Source organism: Peromyscus leucopus, chromosome 5 (assembly GCF_004664715.2).
Source record: "Peromyscus leucopus breed LL Stock chromosome 5, UCI_PerLeu_2.1, whole genome shotgun sequence".
Lineage (NCBI taxonomy): Eukaryota > Metazoa > Chordata > Mammalia > Rodentia > Cricetidae > Peromyscus > Peromyscus leucopus.
Window position 1 is genome coordinate 29,974,305 of NC_051067.1, and position 21,379 is coordinate 29,995,683.

A 21,379-nucleotide genomic window follows, 5' to 3' on the forward strand; every position below is an offset into this window, starting at 1 on the left:
CAGATGTGGATTTTATCTGCCTCATGTGGTTTTGTTATTTTTGATTGAAATATTCTGTCTCTGAACTTTAGAGATATGTCCCTCCCAGGTCCCAAGCTGTGGCCAGGTTTGGATTTTTGAGATGGGGTCATACTCTGTATTGCAGGCTGGCCTGAGGTTCACTGGGTAGCCCCAGTGGCCTTGAACTCAAAGCAGTTCTCCCAGTACTCAAAGGGTCTCAGCCTTCTGAGTACTGGGATTGTAGAAGTAAGCCTCCATGCTCATCTGGGTTTTTAAACTTTAGAGTGTTATTACATCATACATGTGTCCAGGAAATTCCATAAACTTCCCACCATGTTATCCAAACTGACAAGCTCCTGGGCCTTCCCATGAGCCACAGCTCAGTTCTTTATGACTTTGCTATATACATTTGAATACATCTTAAAACCTAAGTGTTTGGTGCATGCACCCTGGGGCTTGTGCCTTTCTGTATACCCCTAGAAAATCCTCATAAGGACAGTACTTTCCAGCATCAGCTGTCTGGATGACTTGGCGTACTGCTTTGCTGTGTCTAAGGTTAAGGAAGTAAGCTCTCAACTCATCCAGTCTGTCATCTGATAGCTGAGTGTCCTGAGCAATGCTCATGGATATTCTCAGCCTGAACTTTCCCAGCTGTCAAATGAGTAAACAGTGGGGCATTATCAGAAGCTTGGCCTGTGAAACTGGTAGGACAGTGCCTGCAGTCACCAGTCTGGTGATGGAAGGTGGTCTGCAGGATTGCCTGCTGTTGGAGGCAAGTGTGTGGCTGGTGTGAGCCCACCTGTCTCTCCTGAGAGAGTGCCGTCCTGATTTCCCTTCACCCTGATCCTGTGGCTGCTGGTCCTTACGTCCCCTACCATGAGTGTCTCTATATCCTTCCTCCTTTGTCTTCCTCTCCCCTCTCGTCCCCTTTCATCTCTTCTCTTCCCATTTCATACCCAGCCTGCTGCTTTACCAGCTTACAACTCCTCAAACCTAGTATACAATTTCATACCCCCATACCTCCCTCTGGGTCCTGTCCCCACACACATCACATAGCACCCTGAGCTGAACCGGCACTCGCTTATTTTCTGAAACAGATCCAGAAGGGCTCTGCCTCTCCTCTGAACCCCAGCCGTTGCCTTCCTCAGTTGCCCTGCCCCATCCTATGTCAGACACGCAGGGTCTGATCCAAGTCGCCTGTTGAGTGTGTATCTGCACTTGACCTTATTTACCACTTTTACAGAGGTTTCCCTCCATAAGACTTGAAATCAAGAGTAGATCCATCAATGACAGACCTATAGTGACAATGCTTAGTTCACATCAGAAAAAAAGGGGGGGGGGGTGGAATCATTTGGTGCCTAGCAAGAGTCTGAGCTCATGAGAAGCCACACCCATTTCTTCAAACATGAAGGACCACCATGCCTGCAGTCCAAACCTATCCTTCAAGCCTTGCAATCCGAAAAGACCATAAGGTAGAATTATTTTAGTTTTGCAGACCCTGTTGTCTGAGGACCTAACCTTTAGGGACGACAAAGATGAGTTAAAGACTGAATGGCTATTAGGGATAATACAGTGTCCCAGAGGCCTGACAATTTGCAATCCACTGAACCATGCCTACTGAGTGCAGTTTGGTCTCTGCCAATGGTTCTGAAGCCTGGGACAAGAAGAAGAATCTTAGCCAGGCGGTGGTGGCGCATGCCTTTAATCCCAGCACTTGGGAGGCAGAGCCAGGCGGATCTATGTGAGTTCGAGGCCAGCCTGGGCTACAGAGTGAGTTCCAGGAAAGGCACAAAGCTACACAGAGAAACCCTGTCTCAAAAAAAAGAAAGAGAGAGAGAGAGAGAGAGAGAGAGAGAGAGAGAGAGAGAGAGAGAGAGAGAGAGAGAGAAAGAAAGAAAGAAAGAAAGAAAGAAAGAAAGAAAGAAAGAAAGAAAGAATCTTTTCCTGAGTTCAGGTGTACCCTGGGCCCAGCACTGTTCTCCTGGGAAATTCTGAGAACAAAGATGCCTGCTTTGTATACAACATTTTGATTTGAACAAAATGATGCTGCTCAAACACCATGGATTTATGACTTTGATTCCCTGCCGTGGGGTTAGTGTCCATGAGCACTGGGTATAAATAATGTTACTTTGACCCTTCCCCCCATTGTTGTATATTTTAAGGTTTTACAGACAATCTACAAAGTAACCTGCACTGTCAGATTAATAAAGGCAAGAAGAGGTCCTAACACAAATCACAGGATACTGGAATCAAATACAGATGAGGCTACACTGATACTTATGTTGCATTTTAAGGTTTTAAGTCCATACATTTGAGGGAAAAAAACAAATGTTAATGATCTACAATCTCAGTAAATTAAGAAAAGACACTACATCCAAATACACCAGCAAAATGGAATTTAAACCATGGGCATTAGCAGTTGTTCTATTATTTCTATATAAAGAAAAGATCTGACTTAAAAATGGCACATTTTACTGATGGCATTTTTGGGTGTTTCTACTTATTCAAGTTCTGTTAGCCAAATTAATTTTTAATACAGACCAGTAAACATTAATTTTGATATCTTTAAAAATGCCTATAATTTGAAAAATATTTTATTATAGCTTTTCATTTGGGGATAGAGGAACCAACATTCAGATCATAACAATATCCACTGTTTCCATCTGCTAGATCCATTTCAAGACGCCTGTGAGCTGGCAAGGCAGGGGTCAGGTCATCATGGTTCACCTCTTACCAGAGTCCACTCTGACTTTCCCGATAACACATGACTGAAGTGAAACAGAATGGAAGCCATTCAGCCGTTCCCTTTATGTCTTTGAAGGATATTCCCCGAGTCTCTCCGATGGCTAATGGCTACCCAGCAGTTTGAGGCAGCAAAGAAGCTGATCCTGTACATCACACAGAAGAACTGTGTGAGCCCTGAGAGCGACATCAAGGGAGTGATGCCCGGTAAGTACACTATGGCTGGCCAGGGTGCCTGAGGGCTGGTCTCGTCTGGCAGAACTGTCCTAGCTAGTGTTTGGTCTAGGCCCCTGTGCCCACATGGTTTGCCAAGGTTTGGAAAGGCAGCAGTGGCTGCTGCAATCTGAAAGTGAAATAAACTGAATAAATAAAATAAAAAATAAACTCAAATTCTCTCAACTTTGGGAGCTAGTTTCTTTACACACTCATCATGCTCCTTAGAGCCCATACAAAACCAAAAGCAGGGTGCGAGTTGGATACATACCCATCTTTATCGGGCATATTCAGCTGTGTGATACCCAGCACCTCCTTTCCTGACAGCCTACGGTTTTAAAGCCTTGGTTTGAGGTATGGATGGTGTAAGTGACCTCTCTTCTTGAATATGATCTTCCAAGGGCTGCCATTATCTATTTATGGCCATGACCTATTTGTTGGTCAAGGGAAGAAATGGAAACATGAACTATTTTTGTAGAGTGGTTCAGATCCATAGAATTCTTGTGAATCAGGGCATCAGCCAAGCTAAGTGGGGCTTTCAAGCTGGGAGTCCGTAAATGTCACCAGGAAGTTCTTCACAGCCAGGTTCCTGGCTCCTCCCTGACATGCCAAGATTCTGACCTAGAGGATGTGAAAGAAGCCCTAGGAATGTGCATGTGTAGTATGCTCTAGAAGAGACTAATGCAAGGGACCTAGAGAGTCCCTTTGGAAAATGGCAGCTTTGGCCCACCATTTTAACATGAAAACCTATATGCTTCATAAAATCCCCAAGGAAAGTAAGAGAGAGAGAGATTATGAAATCTGAATATGACTAGACTTTCCCAATGACTAGAATCATGTGATGACCATTCATTCAGAATATAGACACTTATTAAGCATCTGATGGCACCCAACACTATGGGAGAACAAAGAAGGAAGCAGGCTAGGCTTGACTCTTAGGGAGCTCAGAGATGGGGTACATATGCAGGGGGGTCTTAGATGTGCATTCAGTAGGAGGGATAAAGCAATAAAGCAGAGGATATAGGGTAGTAGCAAGTGGCTATAGCCAAAGTGACTAGGTAAGCCTGGCTTTGAGACACATGTGAGAACCTGTGCCAGACAAGAGAACGAACCCTACAGGTCCCCATTTCCATTGGGGGGGTGGGGAGAAGTGTGAGCAACCTGTATCTTAAGAGCTTTGAGCATCCTTATTGGATTCCCATTCAAGATGTAGGGGCTCAACGAGGGTAGTATACCTATCTTTACCTGTGCCCAGGACACACAGGCTGAGCCACAACTGCTTGCTGGGTGAGATGTAGTCTACCAAGTCCTTCAGCTCAGCCAGGAACAGTCAGGCCAGCCAAAAGCTCTGAATTCCCGGGACTGAAGGATGCAAGCCATGGCTGATCTACTTGAAGAGCACTGAATGCTGGCTCTTCAGAGGGGCATCTGAAGCCCCCTTTCTCAGGAGCCGTGACAGTAAACAAGACAATACATGATGCCTATGTGCCAATCCTCTTCTAAATGATGTGCAAAGAGCAACTCATTCTTAATGTTCCATCATATATGTGGAATGCATATGAACCCATTTCTTCTCAGCAGCACATTTATAAGGGATACTGTGATGCTCCTTGTTTGCAGATGAGGAGACCATGACACTGAGAGTCTGAGGTGCTTTGCCAGAGGTCAGTTGGCTACTAAGTAGAATGGGAGTTGAACCCAAGAAGTCTAGCCAAAGTGATTTTCTTGTGCTGTTGAGAATAGGGCAACCATGGAGACTTATGGGAAAGGATGCTATTAAGGAACCCTTCAGACCGGGCCAGCTTGGTTTGGACCATGCATAGCTTCCTGCAAGCTTCTGTCCTCAGGTCTTATTGCACATTTGTCTCTGGCCTTCTAATTAAATCATCACACTCCACTTCTTTCAGGTTAAAATGTTATCTGGGAAAAGCTTGTTTTCTCAATCCTAATTACACTGACTCATGCCCCTATTTTTGGAAAGTGATATTAGCTCTCCTCCAACTTATAAGTTTGGTTGGGGCTTATCTCTCTTCTGTGTCTCAGGCAGGGGGCCAAGTAAGAGGTGATTCCTCCCCCGTCCCCCGTGGTGACTAACAAAGAGGAGAAAGGTTTCACCCTTCACCGGGATGTGTCATTGTATTGTGGTCACTGTGGGATGCTAACTCACCCTGGCTCTCTGTCCCTCCCCCACTCCAGATGCATTCAGCCAACAGTATGCAAAACTGCCCAGCACGTGGGGAAGGAAGTGTCTGTTTTCTCTGGGACTCCAACTTTCTTATTTCAGAATAGCTTCTCCCATGTAATCATTTCGCATGTGTGGCCCTTTTCTTATCCCTGGGGAGAGAGGTCTACAGGCAGCAGGAGTCATTGGACCTCTTCTACAGAGCCCTCTGTGGGCAACCTCATGGGGGAAGCAATCCAAATGTACCCAAGCTCTCAGTCCCAGGGAGCTGCCCAGGGCATGCTTCCAACTGCCTTCCCTCTCTGCTGCCCTTTGGAAGATATAGAGGGACCAGGACCTCTTCACTGCCTCCTGCATCCAGAGTTCAAAGCATCCACACCAGCCCTGTCATATCCTTAGGGCTTAGCGTATGTCAGGACTACCCCCCATTGGTGCCTAAAACCATGGCTAGTGCCTAGCTTTTGACAGGCTTGGTTTTCCCTACAAACGCATATCTAAAATAACATTTAATTTACAAATTAGGCAGAAAAGAGATTAACAACAACTAATAACAAAACTAGAACAATTATGACAATATAATTTATGAGTTTCTCATTTCTGGAATTCTCCATTGAATATTTTCAGACTGGAGTTAGCCTTAGGGAGCTGAGATCTCCATTACTGTGGGCAGCTCTTCCAAGGGGGTTCAAAGAAACACAGAGATGAGCTCCTTCCCAGGTGGGGGGCTCTCGCTGCTCCCAGACCTTGTGCACTGACCACAGGGGTCAAGGAAATGTGGAGCAGGGATAGACACACCCGGCGGGCAACATTAAGTCTGCCCGCGTCTCAGTTTGAAATTCTCTGACAGCACTGAGCCACGAAGGCTGAGGCACGCTGCTCCGAACTCCGAAGAAGCAACCCAGTGCTTTCTTATCAGCTGCCAGGCACCCGTTTGCTTTCATCTCCTAATGCAAGAAGTTTGGGCTGGAGAGACAAGAAGCTCCTTGTTTCCAGTGACCGCACAGGGTCTCAGCAGTTAGCTGATGCTTCCTACAATTTAGACTACCCAGAAGAAAACACTTGAAGCTGCCCCCGTTTGATGTTGTTGATGATAGGCCAGTGGTATGAGTACCAGAGACCCTGACAAAATATCAATAGTGCTGGAAAAGTTAATTTAATTCCCTTTAGAATAATGCAATTACAACTGTAGACTACAGTCAATTCTTAGACTGGGCTCTAGAGCTTAATGTTATTTAAACAAAACAAAACAAAACCCTCAGGTCATAATACAATTGTTATAGCTTCTTTGACATACTAGTTCATCTGCAATAATACATTAGCAGCTGCATATGGACCACTTTTGAAAAAGAAACAACTTTAAACTCATATAAACATGCTAACGGATGTTTGAATTTCCTTCTTGGACGATTGCTGAGAAAGGGTGCCTATGACAGCTGACTTCTGATGTGTCTGTAACAGTGAAAGTACCCAGACCACTGGATCTGAGTGTATCTACCAGTCATGTTTACAAGCTCTTTAACAAACACAGTCCTGCACTGGGCACCGAAGTGTCTGTCACCAGAGGACCACACACACAACTCCGGTCCCTAGACTTTTCACAGAGCAGGACATTTTCTAAGCACTGTGGAGTGTCGTAGAGCGAGGTGCATTTCCTCCTGCTTGTGGTGGTGGTCTGATGTGCATTGGCTGCATTGCCAGCTCTCTAGGAGGATGGCGCACACAGTGATAGACAGCGAATAACAACGAGAAGACTGGTGACGTGTGTCTCCACTCAACTATACTTTTCACTGTCGTTTTAGAATGGCTTCCGTATTTTTAAAGTGTTTCTTACGATGCAGTATACTGTATGAGTCTGGCAACAGCCTCACGCATCTCCGGTTTTCCATGTCTCTACCCAGAAGCCAGATGGTATCATCTAGGGTTCTGTGAGCCCTCTGTGATATTTAAACAATGACAGAATCGCCTGATGACATAATTCTCAGACTCTATCCCCTGACTTGCTCATGAAGTGATTCATGAGTGTATTGTTCTTTAACCATAGAGAAAGGGCATCAATAAGTCAAACTAGCCTGTTTTTGCTGAGATGAAATAGGTCAGGAGACTTCTGGAGCTGAGAGGGTCTGTGGAGAGGCAGCTAGAATACCAGCCATGTTAGCCTATGCCAAATTCTCACCCTAAATATGAAAAGGAAGAATATTCTGGAAACTTGGCACATTCTCCTTCAGTCATAGGAAAGATTTATTCTGTCTTTTCTATGTCCTGGCTGGGGCAACACTGAGTCTAGAATTTATTTAGAGCTAAGTATGATTGCATATGCTCATAATCCCAAGAATTTATGAATCTTGAGGCCAGAGGAGCACTTGACCTATGAGTCTGGGACCAGTCTGAGAAACATAATAGTACCCCATCTTTAACATTAAACAAAACTAGTTAAATAAAAGAAATGTCCTACCCCCCCCCCATGTGCACACCTCTTTTACCCCACCATATAAACCTGACTGGCCTGGAAGTCTCTGTGTAGAGTAGGCTGGCCTCAAACTCACGGGATATTGTGTATGCCACCATATAGCTCACTGGACTACTAGCTCCCTATTTAAAATAAGTTTATTTTTCCTTCAAACTGTTATGAATGAGGTTTGTGAAAAATGAAATAGAAGGAGAGTTGGAACATCCAGGACGGATGTGACTGACCTAGAGAGGTGCATCCTTCAGGGAAGCAGGAAGCAACAGCTGTCGTTACTCCACATCTAGGGACTATTTCACATCCTCCAGGATACCAAAACTCACAGGAGCTCAGCTTCCTTGTATGTAATGGTATAGTGTTTGTAAAGAGCCCACACACAATCTCCTGTGCACACTAGATAATCTCTGAGCTACTCATGATGGCCAGTGTTGGGAAAATAGTTGTTATACTATTTTGTTTAGGGAATAGTAACAAGAAGTGTACATGTTCAGTCCAGATACAATTTTTCAGATAATTTTGATGATGGTTATTTAAACCCAAGGCTTCTGAACCCAGACACACAGAGAGGGTGGTATGTGCCTCCAAGTCCCTAGTCTCACAGACATTTTTAAAATTTAAATGTCTTATTTTGAAACTAGTTCACATATTCAGGAAGTTGAGACAGTGCAGAGCTTTTGTATACTCCTGACTCAGTTTCCCCCATTGCTAAGGTCTGATATTACCATGGCACATTTGTCAAAACTAGGAAACTGGACACAAGTATACACTGTTGTTAGCCAAGTGCCAGCCTCTACTCAGAGCTGGCTTTCTTATCACTGGCCCCTCATGTAGCTAGAGTTTTTCTGGTCCTGCCTGGCCCACGGTCAGGACAAATCTCTCTCACCCGCCAGTCCCGCAGCCGCTCAGACCCAACCAAGTAAACACATAGAGACTTATATTGCTTATAAACTGTATGGCCGTGGCAGGCTTCTTGCTAACTGTTCTTATATCTTAAATCAACCCATTTCTATTAATCTGTAAGTTGCCCCGTGGTTTGTGGCTTACCGGTATCTTAACATTTTCTCATGGCAGTGGCTGGCAGTGTCTCTCCACCTCAGCCTTCCACTTCCCAGAATTCTCTTCTCTGCTTGTCCCGCCTATACTTCCTGCCTGGCTACTGGCCAATCAGCATTTTATCTACACAGAGTGATATCCACAGCACCCTCGTGCTCCAGGGTCCTGTCCAAGGTGCCGTTTGCCATCACCTGGCCACCGCCTTCTCTGGTCTTGACAGTTCCCCAGTCTTTCCTTGTTTTCATGACCTTGGCGGTCTTAATGGCGTGGGTTCCTTGTGGGCCTGGGAAGCATCCTTTCTGTTTTAGCTTCTAAGTAGAGGATGACTCCACAGGGACAAGCCAGCTAGGAAGCAGAAAGGCCCAGAAGGCTGAGTGTGAGCACTGCTCTCAAAGTAGTAACCGCATAGGTCCCTCCGCATGAGGCATTTCCCATGTCCTGATCTTTCCCATTAGATTGCCAGGCCAGCCCCAGGACTTGAGCAAATTCCCAGCTAGGCTGGAGGGACACTGGAGCACTGTTAGACGGAAGGCTAGGATGAGCCTCACAAGAGCCTTAGTCCCATAGCTTCAGAGTCTGTCACATCGCTAAGCCTAACGCATCGTCCATTTTGTTCCACTTCCAAACACTTTGATTTTTGAGTTCTGGGAATGGAACCTAGGGCTTCGTGCCTCCTAGGCACAGATTGTAGCACTAATCTGTACCCCATTCCCCAAAGCATTTCAACTGTTAACTGAAGCATGCACAAATGTGTGTGTGTGTGTCTGTGTATCTGTGTGTATACAGACAAACACACATATCTTTTTTTGTCTTTCAGACGTTAGCATCCTCTAAAGACAGTTGTGTGTAGCTTCAGTCCTAAGATATTCTATCTCCCCAAGATGAAGGTGCATCTGAGCTTGTAGTTTTGCAGGCCTCTGAGCTATAATGGACACAGGTGGTCGCAGCTTCCAGCAGAAAGAAATCACCTGCTGTATGTGCAGGACCTAACTTAGGCCTTAGTAGTTTAGTCCCATCATGGAGTGATGTGTTGAGACAAAATGAATGGAGCGTGTCTGTCTGTGTGTGTCTGGTCTGAGCTTGGGTAGAAATGAACACTGACAGTGTGCTTTGCACCCTTTTAGTTGTGATAGGAAATCTGTCTGCCACATGAGTCACATGAGCACATTTCTACACATAAACCTAGACCCTCTCCCCTGGCTTAAAGGCAAAGACTTTCTCCTTTTCAAATGGATAGGGAAACCAAAGCTGTGTTGTAGCCATGTCTGGAACCTTCTATCCTGCTCAAGCTCCTGGGTCTGTCTCTTGCAGAGCTAGAGAAAGAACTTTCACGGAGGCCCAAGAAGGTGTGCATCGTGAAGGTGGTGGGGACGCGGAACCTGTGGAAAAATATCGTGGTTCTATGTGTCAACTCGTAAGTCATGGGAAACACATGGAGCCAGAGCCAGAGGGACCCTCCTCCCACCCCTAGATGAACTCTGAATCCCAGCCTGCCCCATGCCCACCTGTCGCAACCTGTCTCTATGAAAGAGGCCCCAAAAGTATGCCTGGGTTGCCCAGCTGTAGATTTGAAGGAAGATAGGACTCAAGGATACCACCATGTCACCAAGAAGCCTAGGCAGCCAGCACTGAACATTGCCCTCAGCCCAGCCACCTGCCCTATGCCAGTGTCCTGTATGGCGCTAGAGCTCCTAGGGCTTTGAGCATAAAGAGGCCAGGAGGCCTGGTGAGGTCCTGCACACACCTATGGCCTCAGAACAATACTCTCCCTCGGCATTTTAAGAGAGTGACTCTGATAGTCTCCTTCATCCAGTTCTAGGGAATTCCCAAGGCTGGAGTTCCTGGCGCTGTCTAGGGACAAGGGTTGATCCCACGGAGCCAGAGCCCTTCACCCAGGCTCCAAAGAGCTGCTCTCATGGCCACCAGCCCACCTGCTCAGAGGCCCATGCTCTGCAGAGGGCAGCTGTAATCAGTGGCATGTTGCCTCAATGCAGAGCAGGAACTCAGGCTCCCTCAAGAGGCCTCTCCATACAGCTTCCCCTCTGCCTGCTGAGTCTGTGGCTCATGCAGTTTTATGGCCGCCCCCTTCCAGAGCTAGGTGTGTACCTGGAAGTTCCTTCCGGTCTGACCTCACAGCTCCATAACCTCATCCTCCCTAGCTGTACACAGTGGACCTTTGGTTAGATTAGAGGTCATCTGGATGATTGGCTCTCAGCAGGCATTAGAGGTCATCTGGGAGGAGGGATTTAGACTTTTGTGTGTATGTATGAAAGACCTCAAAGCTGTCTTCAAGAAGAGAGGCTAGGGTCGCAGCCTCCCATTCTTTATAGCTCTCCTGCTACAACAGCTCCATGAAACGTGAAATACTGAGGGACTCAATTCACTTGTGAGGTACAAAAGGTGTCACTACCCATCAACAGAGCAAAGATCTAATCACAGTCAGATCCCACAGCGCTAATCCAGCCAAGCCACACAGAGGCCAGACCCAGAGCCCTCAGGCCTTCCCTTCCTACCCGCTCTAGCACCAACCAAGATGCACCCTTTATCTGTCTGCTGGTCTGCCAAGTGGCTATGACCATGTTCTTGTGCTGACATGAGAGTAAATGAGCACACAGAAGGTGCTTTGTCCTGCCCTTGGGTGAACAAAGGACCTCACAGATGTTTCTTGGATGTCTCTTTGAATTTAACTCCCTCATGGGTCCACATGTGGTGGTGGCAGCATGTAAAATGCTTCTGTCTCTCAGGCATCCCCAGGAGACTGGGCAGCCCCTTATCTCAGTGCATGTTGCCCACCCTCTCTCTGTGTGTGTGTGTGTGTGTGTGTGTGTGTGTGTGTGTGTGTGTGTGTGTCTCCTGCAGGCTGACAGGCTACGGGATCCACCACTGCTTTGCAAGAAGCATGATGGGCCACGAGGTGAAGGTGCCGCTGCTGGAGAACTTCTACGCCGACTACTACACCATGGCCAGCATCGCACTGGCCTCCTGCCTGGCCATGTGTGTGGTAGTCAGGTTCCTCGGGCGCAGGGGAGGGCTGCTGCTCTTTATGATCCTCACCGCCCTGGCCTCACTTCTGCAGCTTGGACTCCTCAACTGTGAGTAGGCTGGAAAAGGGAGGATGCTGGGGGGGGGGGGGGGAGGCTGGCATTCCACCAGAGAACTTGGGAGGCATGGCCGTTTTCCGTTTCTGTGACAAAATACCTGAGATAATCAACTTAAAGAGGGGAGGGTCTGTTTGGCTTATAGATTTGGGGTTTTCAAGTAGCCCACGGTTTGTTGGTCCATTTGGGCCTGTACTAAGTAAGACAACACATCGTGAGAGGAGCCTATGGCAGGGGAGTGTACTCATTTCATGACATGCAGAAACAACAGGAGAGAGGGATCTATGGTCCAAATGTCCTCTTTAAGGACATACCTCCAAGTGTATGAATTTCTTCCCATGAGGCTCCACTTCATAAAGGTCTGCCTCCCAGTACTGCCCTGGGTAGAGAACAAGTCTTCACCCTATGGTCTTTGGGGGACTTTAATGATCCAAACTATAGTGGAAGGATAGGGTGAGACTTGAGAAAAGTCTTCTGTGACCTGAGTGATAATTCTGAAATCGACAGCCACAAGAACTTGCTTCAACAAGGACGGAGTTTAAGTAGAACATCTTGGCCTCTTCCTCTAAGAACTGCTGGGTCCCCTCCTCCTCTGACCCCCCAGACCTGTCGCCCCAAATCAGAGTCCTCTGGCTGCACTGTAACTCCTCAGCATGCCAAGCTTCTGTGTCTCAGTAAACAGGACTTCACTATGGCCAGGCTGTTCGTGAGCTTTTCACATAAGGACAAAGACATGTTTCCTTCTATGACAGTAGGAGAAAAAATCTGGACATTCTTGCGTGGGATACAGCTTTTCTATCCATGTTCCCAAGTATATCATTTATCAAAGTATTCTGTAAAAGTTACAAATCACCTTAACACAAATCTAGAGAGTCCATTTAATCCTCCAGCAAGCTCTGTATAGTCCTCATAAAAAACCACCCACCTGTGTGCAAGAAAATCCCCCTTCCTCCTCCCCCAGTGCCCAGAACACAATGTAGACCACTGGCATCTTCTCATGCCCATACCCTTCCTCTGGCACAAGTTCAAGACACTGCTAGGAAATGTGTCCCACTGAACACCCATCTTTGGAGGAAAGCTAACCCCAGCTGCAGAGTGAGACTTACCTACTGTCCTTCACACGACTACCACAGTAGCCTTCCTGTGGTCCAGGTTAGAGAAGATCCAGTTTCAAATGCTGGCGGTTTTCCTAACTTAGGCACGTTCTTATGGGTTCTGTACCTTGATGGGCAATAACCAATGTGAACAAGTGGTGGCCCTTCTCCCTGCCTCCCTGGGTGGACACTACCTAGCTGCCCTTCGAGAAAGTCTCTGTCTAACTTACCCAGTTAGGGCATATGTGGCAGGATAGCCTCCAGAGTATCCCATGTGCCCTCTTTGGCAGTGAACAGGAATGCCACAGGGACTCTGGGCAAAGGGCAAGTAGCTGTGAGGAATAGGGTTTGGGGAAGCAGAAATGTGGCCGGACAGGCCTGTTCCCAATGCCCAATGTCCCTTGGCACAGACCAAGAGTACCATTTGAATAACTTTCTATCCAAAGATGCTCCCTTTACATCTGCTTGGGTCCTCTCTCAGACTGCATTGTCTCCCAGACTCTGTGGCCAATAGGCCATAGCCTTCTCTTCAAACAAAACGGTCTTTGTTTAGTCCAGTATGAATTCTACTGCCCAGGCAGCCAGCACCAACTCAGACTTAAAAGGAAGTTCACTTAGAAACAAGTCACATGGGAACACTCGGCAGCTGTCCCGTACCTAACAAGCCTTCTCCGTCTCTTCCCATTCTCATTACCCTGTGATGTGGGCGCAACCATCCCATGGCTCCAGTGATCGGCAAATACAGCCAGCATCCAGACTCAGGTGAGTCCTACACACTTGTGCTGGCTTGTCTTTTATTACCGCCACACAACAGTTGCCACCGAGACTCACCAACTGGTTTTCCTTTCCTCTCTTTCTTCCTACTCTGCCCTTCAAGAATTGCAGCTGAAGTTGGCCGTAGGTTGGACACTATAAGCATACATTTGTATTCTCTATCCCCGTCTTGCACTAGAGAAAGCAACTCGTGTTTCCCTGGTTTTGTGCAGCTTGGCATGCATGCCCTCCCAGTCCCCTGGTCCAGCACCGGTGCTCTTTGTCCTTGGCCAGCAGCTAATCAGGATGAGAAGGCAGGAGGGCTGGGGCTTGGCTGTCTGTGCTGTAGGGAGAGCCATTATCCCCTCATGACTCATGGGAGCTTGCTGCTCTCCAACTGAGGAGCAGCAGAGCTGCTGCCTTGTACCCCGTGCTGCTGTCACACCTGCCTGGCGCAACCAAGCCCATGCCACCAGTGCCCGTGCAAGCACTTGCCTCCCATGCAACACCGAGGGGAGCTGAGCTGAGCTAAGAAGTGCAGCCCCCATGCATGCCAAAACACTGTGTGCGGTGCTGCCTTGTGCCAGCCGGGATCCAGTGCCACCTCCGGGTGCAGAGATCGCTTTGCGCTTCCCCTCCCTCTGGGACCCTGAACTATTCTGTGTGGGTCATGTGTGGTTTTGTAACCTTTAAATCAACATTGACTCTGGATTGGGTGGGTCAACCCTGAGGTCGCAGTCTGGAGTCCAGGCAGAGAGTATGTCACTGTGGCAGCAGGGGCACCCCAGTCTGCCTTCTGCCTGGCATAGCTTCTGGATGAGGAATTCTACAGGCCACTGTGAGCTCAGCATGCCAGGTGCCCAAGGCACCTACAGAAGCGAACAGCAGAATGTTTAAAGGGCCCCAGGGTCCTCAGCCTAGAGGACTGCCACCCAGAGGCCTCTGCATGCTCAATTGTACCACAAACTGGACACTGGGGAGGAGGGGGCTCCTGGGAGATCCCAGGCTTCCCTTCCCCCGATCCTCACTCCAGTTCACCCCTTGCCTGGCCTCTGTTCTCTTCCCTTCTCTCCTACCTCATGGTTCCCTTCTTTGGATTCTCATCCAGGGATGAGTGACAGCGTCAAGGACAAGTTCTCCATCGCATTTTCTATCGTGGGCATGTTTGCATCCCATGCAGTGGGGAGCCTCAGCGTGTTCTTCTGTGCAGAGATCACCCCCACAGTCATAAGGTGAGTGACAGGGTAATGTGGGACTTTCTTCTCAGAACTCAAGATTGGTCCTTGTCTAGAGAGGCCTGTGAGAAAGGAACTGTCATCAGTTCTGCCCCAGCGAGGCTTCTGGACCAGGATGTGGTGGCATGCAGGGCATGTTGACTGCCTGACTATGATCAGCTGCACCCTGACTCACAGAGTCAGGTGGGAACTTATCCTTAAATGCCATCACAGCAGTTACCAGGGCCATGGAGACAAGGAACTGTTTAAGGTACAGGAAACATGACAAGGAATAGAAAAGGGAGAGATAAGTCAGTCACTCTTGCCAATCTGCAGTAAAAATCAGCACTGTCCACTGAGAGACTCGGGAACAAGCTATTTTAGACAAAAAGAAAGCTAAGTGTACATCCCACCTGTAATCCTAGATTCTCAGGAGGCTGAAGCAGGGGGTAGAGACTTGTAGGCCAGCATGGCCTACACCGCCAGACTCCATCTCAGCAAGAAGATGAGGACTGGGGATGTAGTTGAGTTGTTTGCCTAGCATGTGCAAAACCCTGGGTTCAATCCCCACCACCCCATAAACTGGATGTGGTGGTACATGCCTGTAATCCCAGCACTTGGGATGGGGGAAGCTGAAGGATCAGAAAGGTCCAAGGTCAGCCTAGGCCATATGTACAAACAAATTAGATAGAACCTTTTTTTTCTTCCAAGCCTGAGAAACTGGTCACTAGTCCAAAATTATATCAATGACTTAGTTAAGAAACAAATCAAGAGCCTAATACTTGGCAGGCATTAGGCTGGGTAAGTAAGGCGGCACAGCCTCAGGCCTGGGGAAAGTTTCTCTTCTCCTCCTACTTCCCTAAGAGGTCGTAAGTGTCTGTCTGTAAAGTGACGTTACTGTCCCTGGGTCATGAAGCACAGCATTCGATCCCACTGGGATTGTAGTATAGGAAAATTAGGATATTTGAAAGGGCATCACTTAACTGCATCCCTCTACCAGATACCCTCTTCCCAACACAGGTTGAACATTACTCAAAACCTGACATCTAAAACACTCCCAACCCCAACATAGTTTGTTTGTTTTGACATGGCAAAAAAAAAAAAAAAAAAAAAAAAAAAAAAAAAAAAATTGTCAATGAAACAAACAAAATTTGTGCATAAAATTCTGTTTCATGGACAAAATTGCTTTACATGTTGTATAAAATGACCTTCAAGCTCCACAAGGCATATATGAGACATAAACAAATCTGTGTTTAGATTGAGATCTCCTCCCCAAGATATCTCATGATGTGTATGCAAATATTCCAAGTTCACAGTTACAAAATCCAAAAGCATTTGAGTAAGAGACCCCACCTGCACTTGCCATTTGTTACTTACTGAAGGGCTTGCTTGGTTCGTATCACACTGAGCTCCTTATTGGAATGGCATTAGCATTTCTAATGCACATGCTCGCTTGAAATTGTGAGTGGGCAGTTATTCAGCTGTGAGCTGAAACCCAGAAGTCAGCACGATGACACCCTTCAGAAGAACAAGCAAGCTTGTTCCAGTTCAGATGGGACTCAGAGAGACTAATTATTTTAGGCCCTCTGGTGCTGGGAGGGCTTGGGGAGCAGGTAGACGGGTCTGTGGACTTACCTCCTTGCTGACAACAGAATTTTCTCATGACCTCATTTTGACTCATTCTCTTGAATTTTTACAATACAAGCCAAGGCTGCTGGCTCTTGGTTCCTGTAATAAAATACCTAGTCATTGTATATTTAAGAAAAAGCAATTAGGTGTCTAGTAAGCCCTCTAGTTCTCTACCTTCTGCATGAGCCAAAGCCAGATGGAGCAGAAGCTTGTTTTGCGCTTGCAATTGTGAAACACTGAAGGTAAACTGCCCTTCCCCCGCCTAGTTAAATTCCCTCCTTTATAAAAGAATGCAGGAAGATAATCTCCCAGCTAGAGTGCAAGTCTGCACTAGTCCTGGGTTTCTGGTAGCCACTGGCAGCCATGGCATGACTCTGGCCTCCTTGTCAGTGTGCTTAGCAAGCTAGATGGAAAGAAATATGGTATCCTTTTCCTCTCTGATGCAAATCTGGAAAAAATTATTTGGGGATAGGAATTGAACAAATACATTCTAAAGTTCAGCTTTCCAGGATGACAAACCAGAAAAATATTTGGCCCTGGGTGATGTTTTGTACCTGAAGAGAGCGAAAGGAAATTGAGTCCAGTTCCTAGCCAGGCTGGAAGAGTCTTTATGGGAAGTCTTCCCACCGTGGTTTGTGCAGCTTTTTCTTGCAAATACACCCATGAAGAATTCCCAGGAGAGCCACAGGATAAATATGCAACTTCCTCCATACCACCCACTCTGCACAGAAAAACCCGAGATAATTGAGGGTGGGCTCCATGGGCTTTCTCTTTCTTATGACAGTCTTGCCTTTTTACATAATACTATGTGGAAAAGAAACCTTCTGAAGTAAGAACAGCAGTGTCTTAGATACTCTTGCTGTGATGAATCACTATGGCCAAAAGCAAGTTGGAAAGGAAAAAAATTATTTTGCTTACAAGTCCACATCACTGTTCATCATGAGAGGAGGTCAGAACAAGAGCTCAAACAGGGCAGGAACTGGGAGGTAGGTGCTGATGCAGAGGCATGGAGGAGTGCTGCTTACTGGTGTGTTCCCCATGGCTTGCATTGTTATACAGTCCAGGACCACCAGTCCAGGCATGGCACTGGTTACAGTGAGCCTTCCTCCATCAGGCACAAGCTAAGGAAATGCCCTACAGGCTTGCCTACAGCCCGATCTCATGGGCGTATTTACTCAATTGGGGTTCCCTCCTCTCGGATGACTCTGGCCTGTGTCGAGTTGATGTAGAACTATCTACCCCCAAGACCTCCAGTCTGCCAACACTCCCGCTTCCCTCATTCCCCCACCCGAACTGCCAAAGGGGAGAATAAGCCTTCCTTCCCCGTGTTGGGATGGGTGAGGACAAGGGAAGAGAATGGACAAGTGCCAGTGACCCTGAGGAGCTGGCTTCATGGTCTGCCTAATTCCTCACTGGTCTGTGGAGACCTGGTCATGGGCTTTCCGTCCTTGCGCCATGCACTATCCCTGCTTCTCTGTCCACTAACTACTGCTTGCCTGCTGCTCAGGCGGCCCCATCCCTTTACTCTGGTCCAGATCATTTGCATCAGACTGGCCTGGAGACCCTTCCCTCTGAGCAAGGTCTCCCTGTCTGTCTTCTGCCCTGATGTTGCCTCAAGACAAGGCATCACAGAGAAAGATTTGCCGTCCATCCCCATGACTTATACAAAGGTACAGCCAACCACAAATAGACAGCATTTTTTAAAGAAATGATGCACCTGAGTGTAGCCCAATGGTACAGCATGTGCTGATCATGTACACAACCCAGAGTTCAATCCCTAACACCCACACCCAATAAACTATGACTACTGAACATGTACAGTCCTTACCATTACCCCTAAATACAGCAAACACCTATGTACACTGCATTTGCATTGTGTTCAGTATTATGAACAATGGTAAGTGATGTAAAGATTGCAAAAAGTATGTAGGTTCCATGCACTACTACAGCATTTTCTAAAAGGGACTAGCATCTGAAGACCTGAGGGGTCTTGGAAACAGCCCCCACAGACACCAAGTGATCACTGTATATGTAACTCCACAAATGGCAATTCGTGTTACTGTTCATACCTGGATAGTTATTTCTGAGCAAATGAGCGCAATATTTGTGCATCCTTAAGTTCACAGAAATGCAGTCAAGAAAAGCTAAGAAATGTAAGAGGAAGTAAAAAATGGAGGGGAGGCTTGTTCATGTTTATATGCAAGTTGGTAGTTCACGTTTATTTCTGATCCACACTTTGTTCCCTCTAGTAAGGCTGCCTGTTTGGTCATGGTGGTTTAGAGGTCGTTACCCACAGTAAAGCTATCCGGTGGGTAGTAAAAACGTTATGCTTCTAAGAAACAAGGTTCTCTTTTGTCTCTTAGAAGCTTCACTGATGTATATACATGGGTTTAGGCTGCCCTCTAGTGAACACCCAGAGCAACAGCATGTGCCTATGACAGCCTTTTGGAGGGAAACGATCCCTAAAGCCTTCAAATGACAAACAAAAACAAAAATGGCATATCATTTTCCTACAAAATTATCTGTAATATTATTAAATTCCAGGAATCAGTGATACTGAAACAGAAGACATACAACTGTTTCAAACATTGCTTAACAACAGGACATGTGAGGAGAAATAAGTCACTATCGGATGCTGTCATCATGCAGACATCCTAGAGTAACTTATGCGCACCTAGATGCTCAATGTTGTTTACTCTGTGGCCTCTTGATGCAGTCAAGAGGCAGTAAATGATATCGGAGGTGCTGGTGGTATAGTGCATAAGCTCTCTCTGTGTAGCCCAGGCTGGCCTTGAACTCATTGTCCTCGTTCTCAGCCTCCAGAGTGCTGGTATTACAAGGCATGCTACACATGGGGCAAACTTTTTTTTTAAGTAGAAATGCTTTATAATAGGATGTAACCCATACCCACAACAGAACCATTTAGCACCCTAGAGTATTAGGTGTTGCATATCATTCTACATGCTGTCTTTAAATATGATTGACAGTGCAGTAGGTCTGCCTACACCAGTAATGCTACAATCATGTAGGAATGGGCTGTGCCTCGATAGCTGTTACAGCAGCAGCTATATTATCCACAGGGATATGAATGTTCCCTTTCACTATAATCCTACAAGACCACTACCATATATGCAGTTTTCCCCTGGCTAGAATGTTATGTATCACAGTGGAATTTGCATTACCCATGTATATGAACATACTGAATATCATATGCATATATCTACATTTAAATGAGCTGAAAATTGAATATACTTCACTCAACATTATTTATTAATATGATATATTACTTTGATATCATTCACTCAGTGTCATGTAAGACTCTCCTGGGGTGGAGCACATCACACACTCCTTACATCAGGGACTGTATTCTGCTTTCCTGCATGGCAACTCTACATGGGCAAGGGTGCCAGCCTCACTTGGTGCCAGCTGAGAAAGCATAAACCAGAGAAAAACAACCTTCCTGATGTCAAAGGTACCAATCGAACAGGTCCCTGACATCTGATGTACCCCTCGCATCCTGTGGCTTCCCAAAGGGGGGAGATTTACCAAAAATCCTGAATGGCCATTTAGGTATTCATATTATTCACCTGATGGTGGGGGCTCAATCTCATTGATCTCCAGGAAGCATGATCTATGGGCATCCATTATTTATTACATGCAAACTCTGAGACAGCTGATGGTCTAGGAAATAATCCTTGCCCTTGAAGGGTTCACGGAGGAACAAGGGCAATAGGCTTAGGAGCAAATGTTGACAGAAAGATGTCAGTGTCTTTAAAAGGTGGGCTAGGACACAGGTTTGGAAAGGGCTGGTATCCAGACAGCACCAAGAAAAAGTAGTCCCACCTCAGCACACGCCTCACCGGGCCAGCAGTGGGGCTTTCTCTGTGGCTCTTTCAGTGCTTCCTTGGTGAAGAACTGTCTAATACAAGGTACTGAAGACCTGGCAGCTTGGGTGAGAGGTTCTACAGCTAAGGTTGGGCATTCCAGCTACAGTGCCTATCTGTTTCTGCACAGCAAACGACTCCAATTCTATGGCTTGTGCTAATGTCTCGAGGTCAGTGGTCTGGACAATGCTTGGCTGTACCCTTGTTCCAAGCCCCATACGCCACAGTCCCCTGAGATAGGAGGCTCAGCAGCCATTGGCAGGATCCAGTTCTTCGTGAGTTGCAGAATGTTTACTGGGGGCCATCTCGCTTCCTGCTATGTGTTCCAACAACACAGGAGCGTGCTTCATCATAGCCAGAGTCTGTGTACCGTATTTGTGGAAGGGACATCTCATAAGTTTTGCAGTACTTTATTGGCAAGAAATTACTTATTTCTTCCAGACCCAATATTAGGCAAAGGTCAAGAGTACTGGGAAATGGGAATCATCATCTTAGGAATCTGACACAGTACCAAGTAATGCCCGAGGGCCAGCTGGCCAGGTCTTGCACAGTTACTGAGAGAATACTAGGGACTACAGACTGAGCCAGATTTGGTCGTTCTTGAACACTTCTCAAGTGAGGAAACATGGAGACATGAACCGTGAGGATATGGTCTCTGGGAGAGAGGACTCAGGGAGGCCTGGAGCAGCTCTGCAGCTTGCTTAGCCTGGATTCCACAGAACTCACCGGGGAGTCCCAAGGAAGCCAACAGGAACCGTTGTGCACTGTGCCTGGGAGGAGGTGAGCGCTCTGAGTCATGTCCCAGACATCAGCTCAGGATTGGTCTGAGGACCTTACTCTTAATAGGGCCCCTGAGAGGCCCCTGAGCAGCCGTAGGTGGCACAGAGAGGGAACATCTGGGCTCCTGGGAAGAAGAGGTGAGGCTGGCAGCTGCCTCACTCAGACCATGAGATGATGGGGATCTGGACCAGCTGGCCTGGCTCCACAGTGGGAACAGTTTGGAAGTTAGCAGTTTTAGTGGCATGTACTTTACATAGGACTCATCTGTGTAGA

The 21,379-nt window shown here is 46.9% G+C and overlaps 1 protein-coding gene across 1 annotated transcript in view; it reads left to right on the forward strand.

Moving 5' to 3' along the window:
* The window catches only part of Slc22a23 (solute carrier family 22 member 23), a 48,819-nt gene that overhangs the window by 20,794 nt on the left and 6,646 nt on the right, over nt 1–21,379 (forward strand). Inside the window, exons 2-7 of the mRNA XM_028881438.2 lie at nt 2,822–2,949; nt 9,966–10,068; nt 11,514–11,746; nt 13,576–13,608; nt 13,724–13,747; nt 14,708–14,831. Of these exons, the coding sequence (XP_028737271.2) occupies nt 2,822–2,949; nt 9,966–10,068; nt 11,514–11,746; nt 13,576–13,608; nt 13,724–13,747; nt 14,708–14,831 (645 nt within the window). The remainder of the gene's footprint in view (nt 1–2,821; nt 2,950–9,965; nt 10,069–11,513; nt 11,747–13,575; nt 13,609–13,723; nt 13,748–14,707; nt 14,832–21,379) is intronic.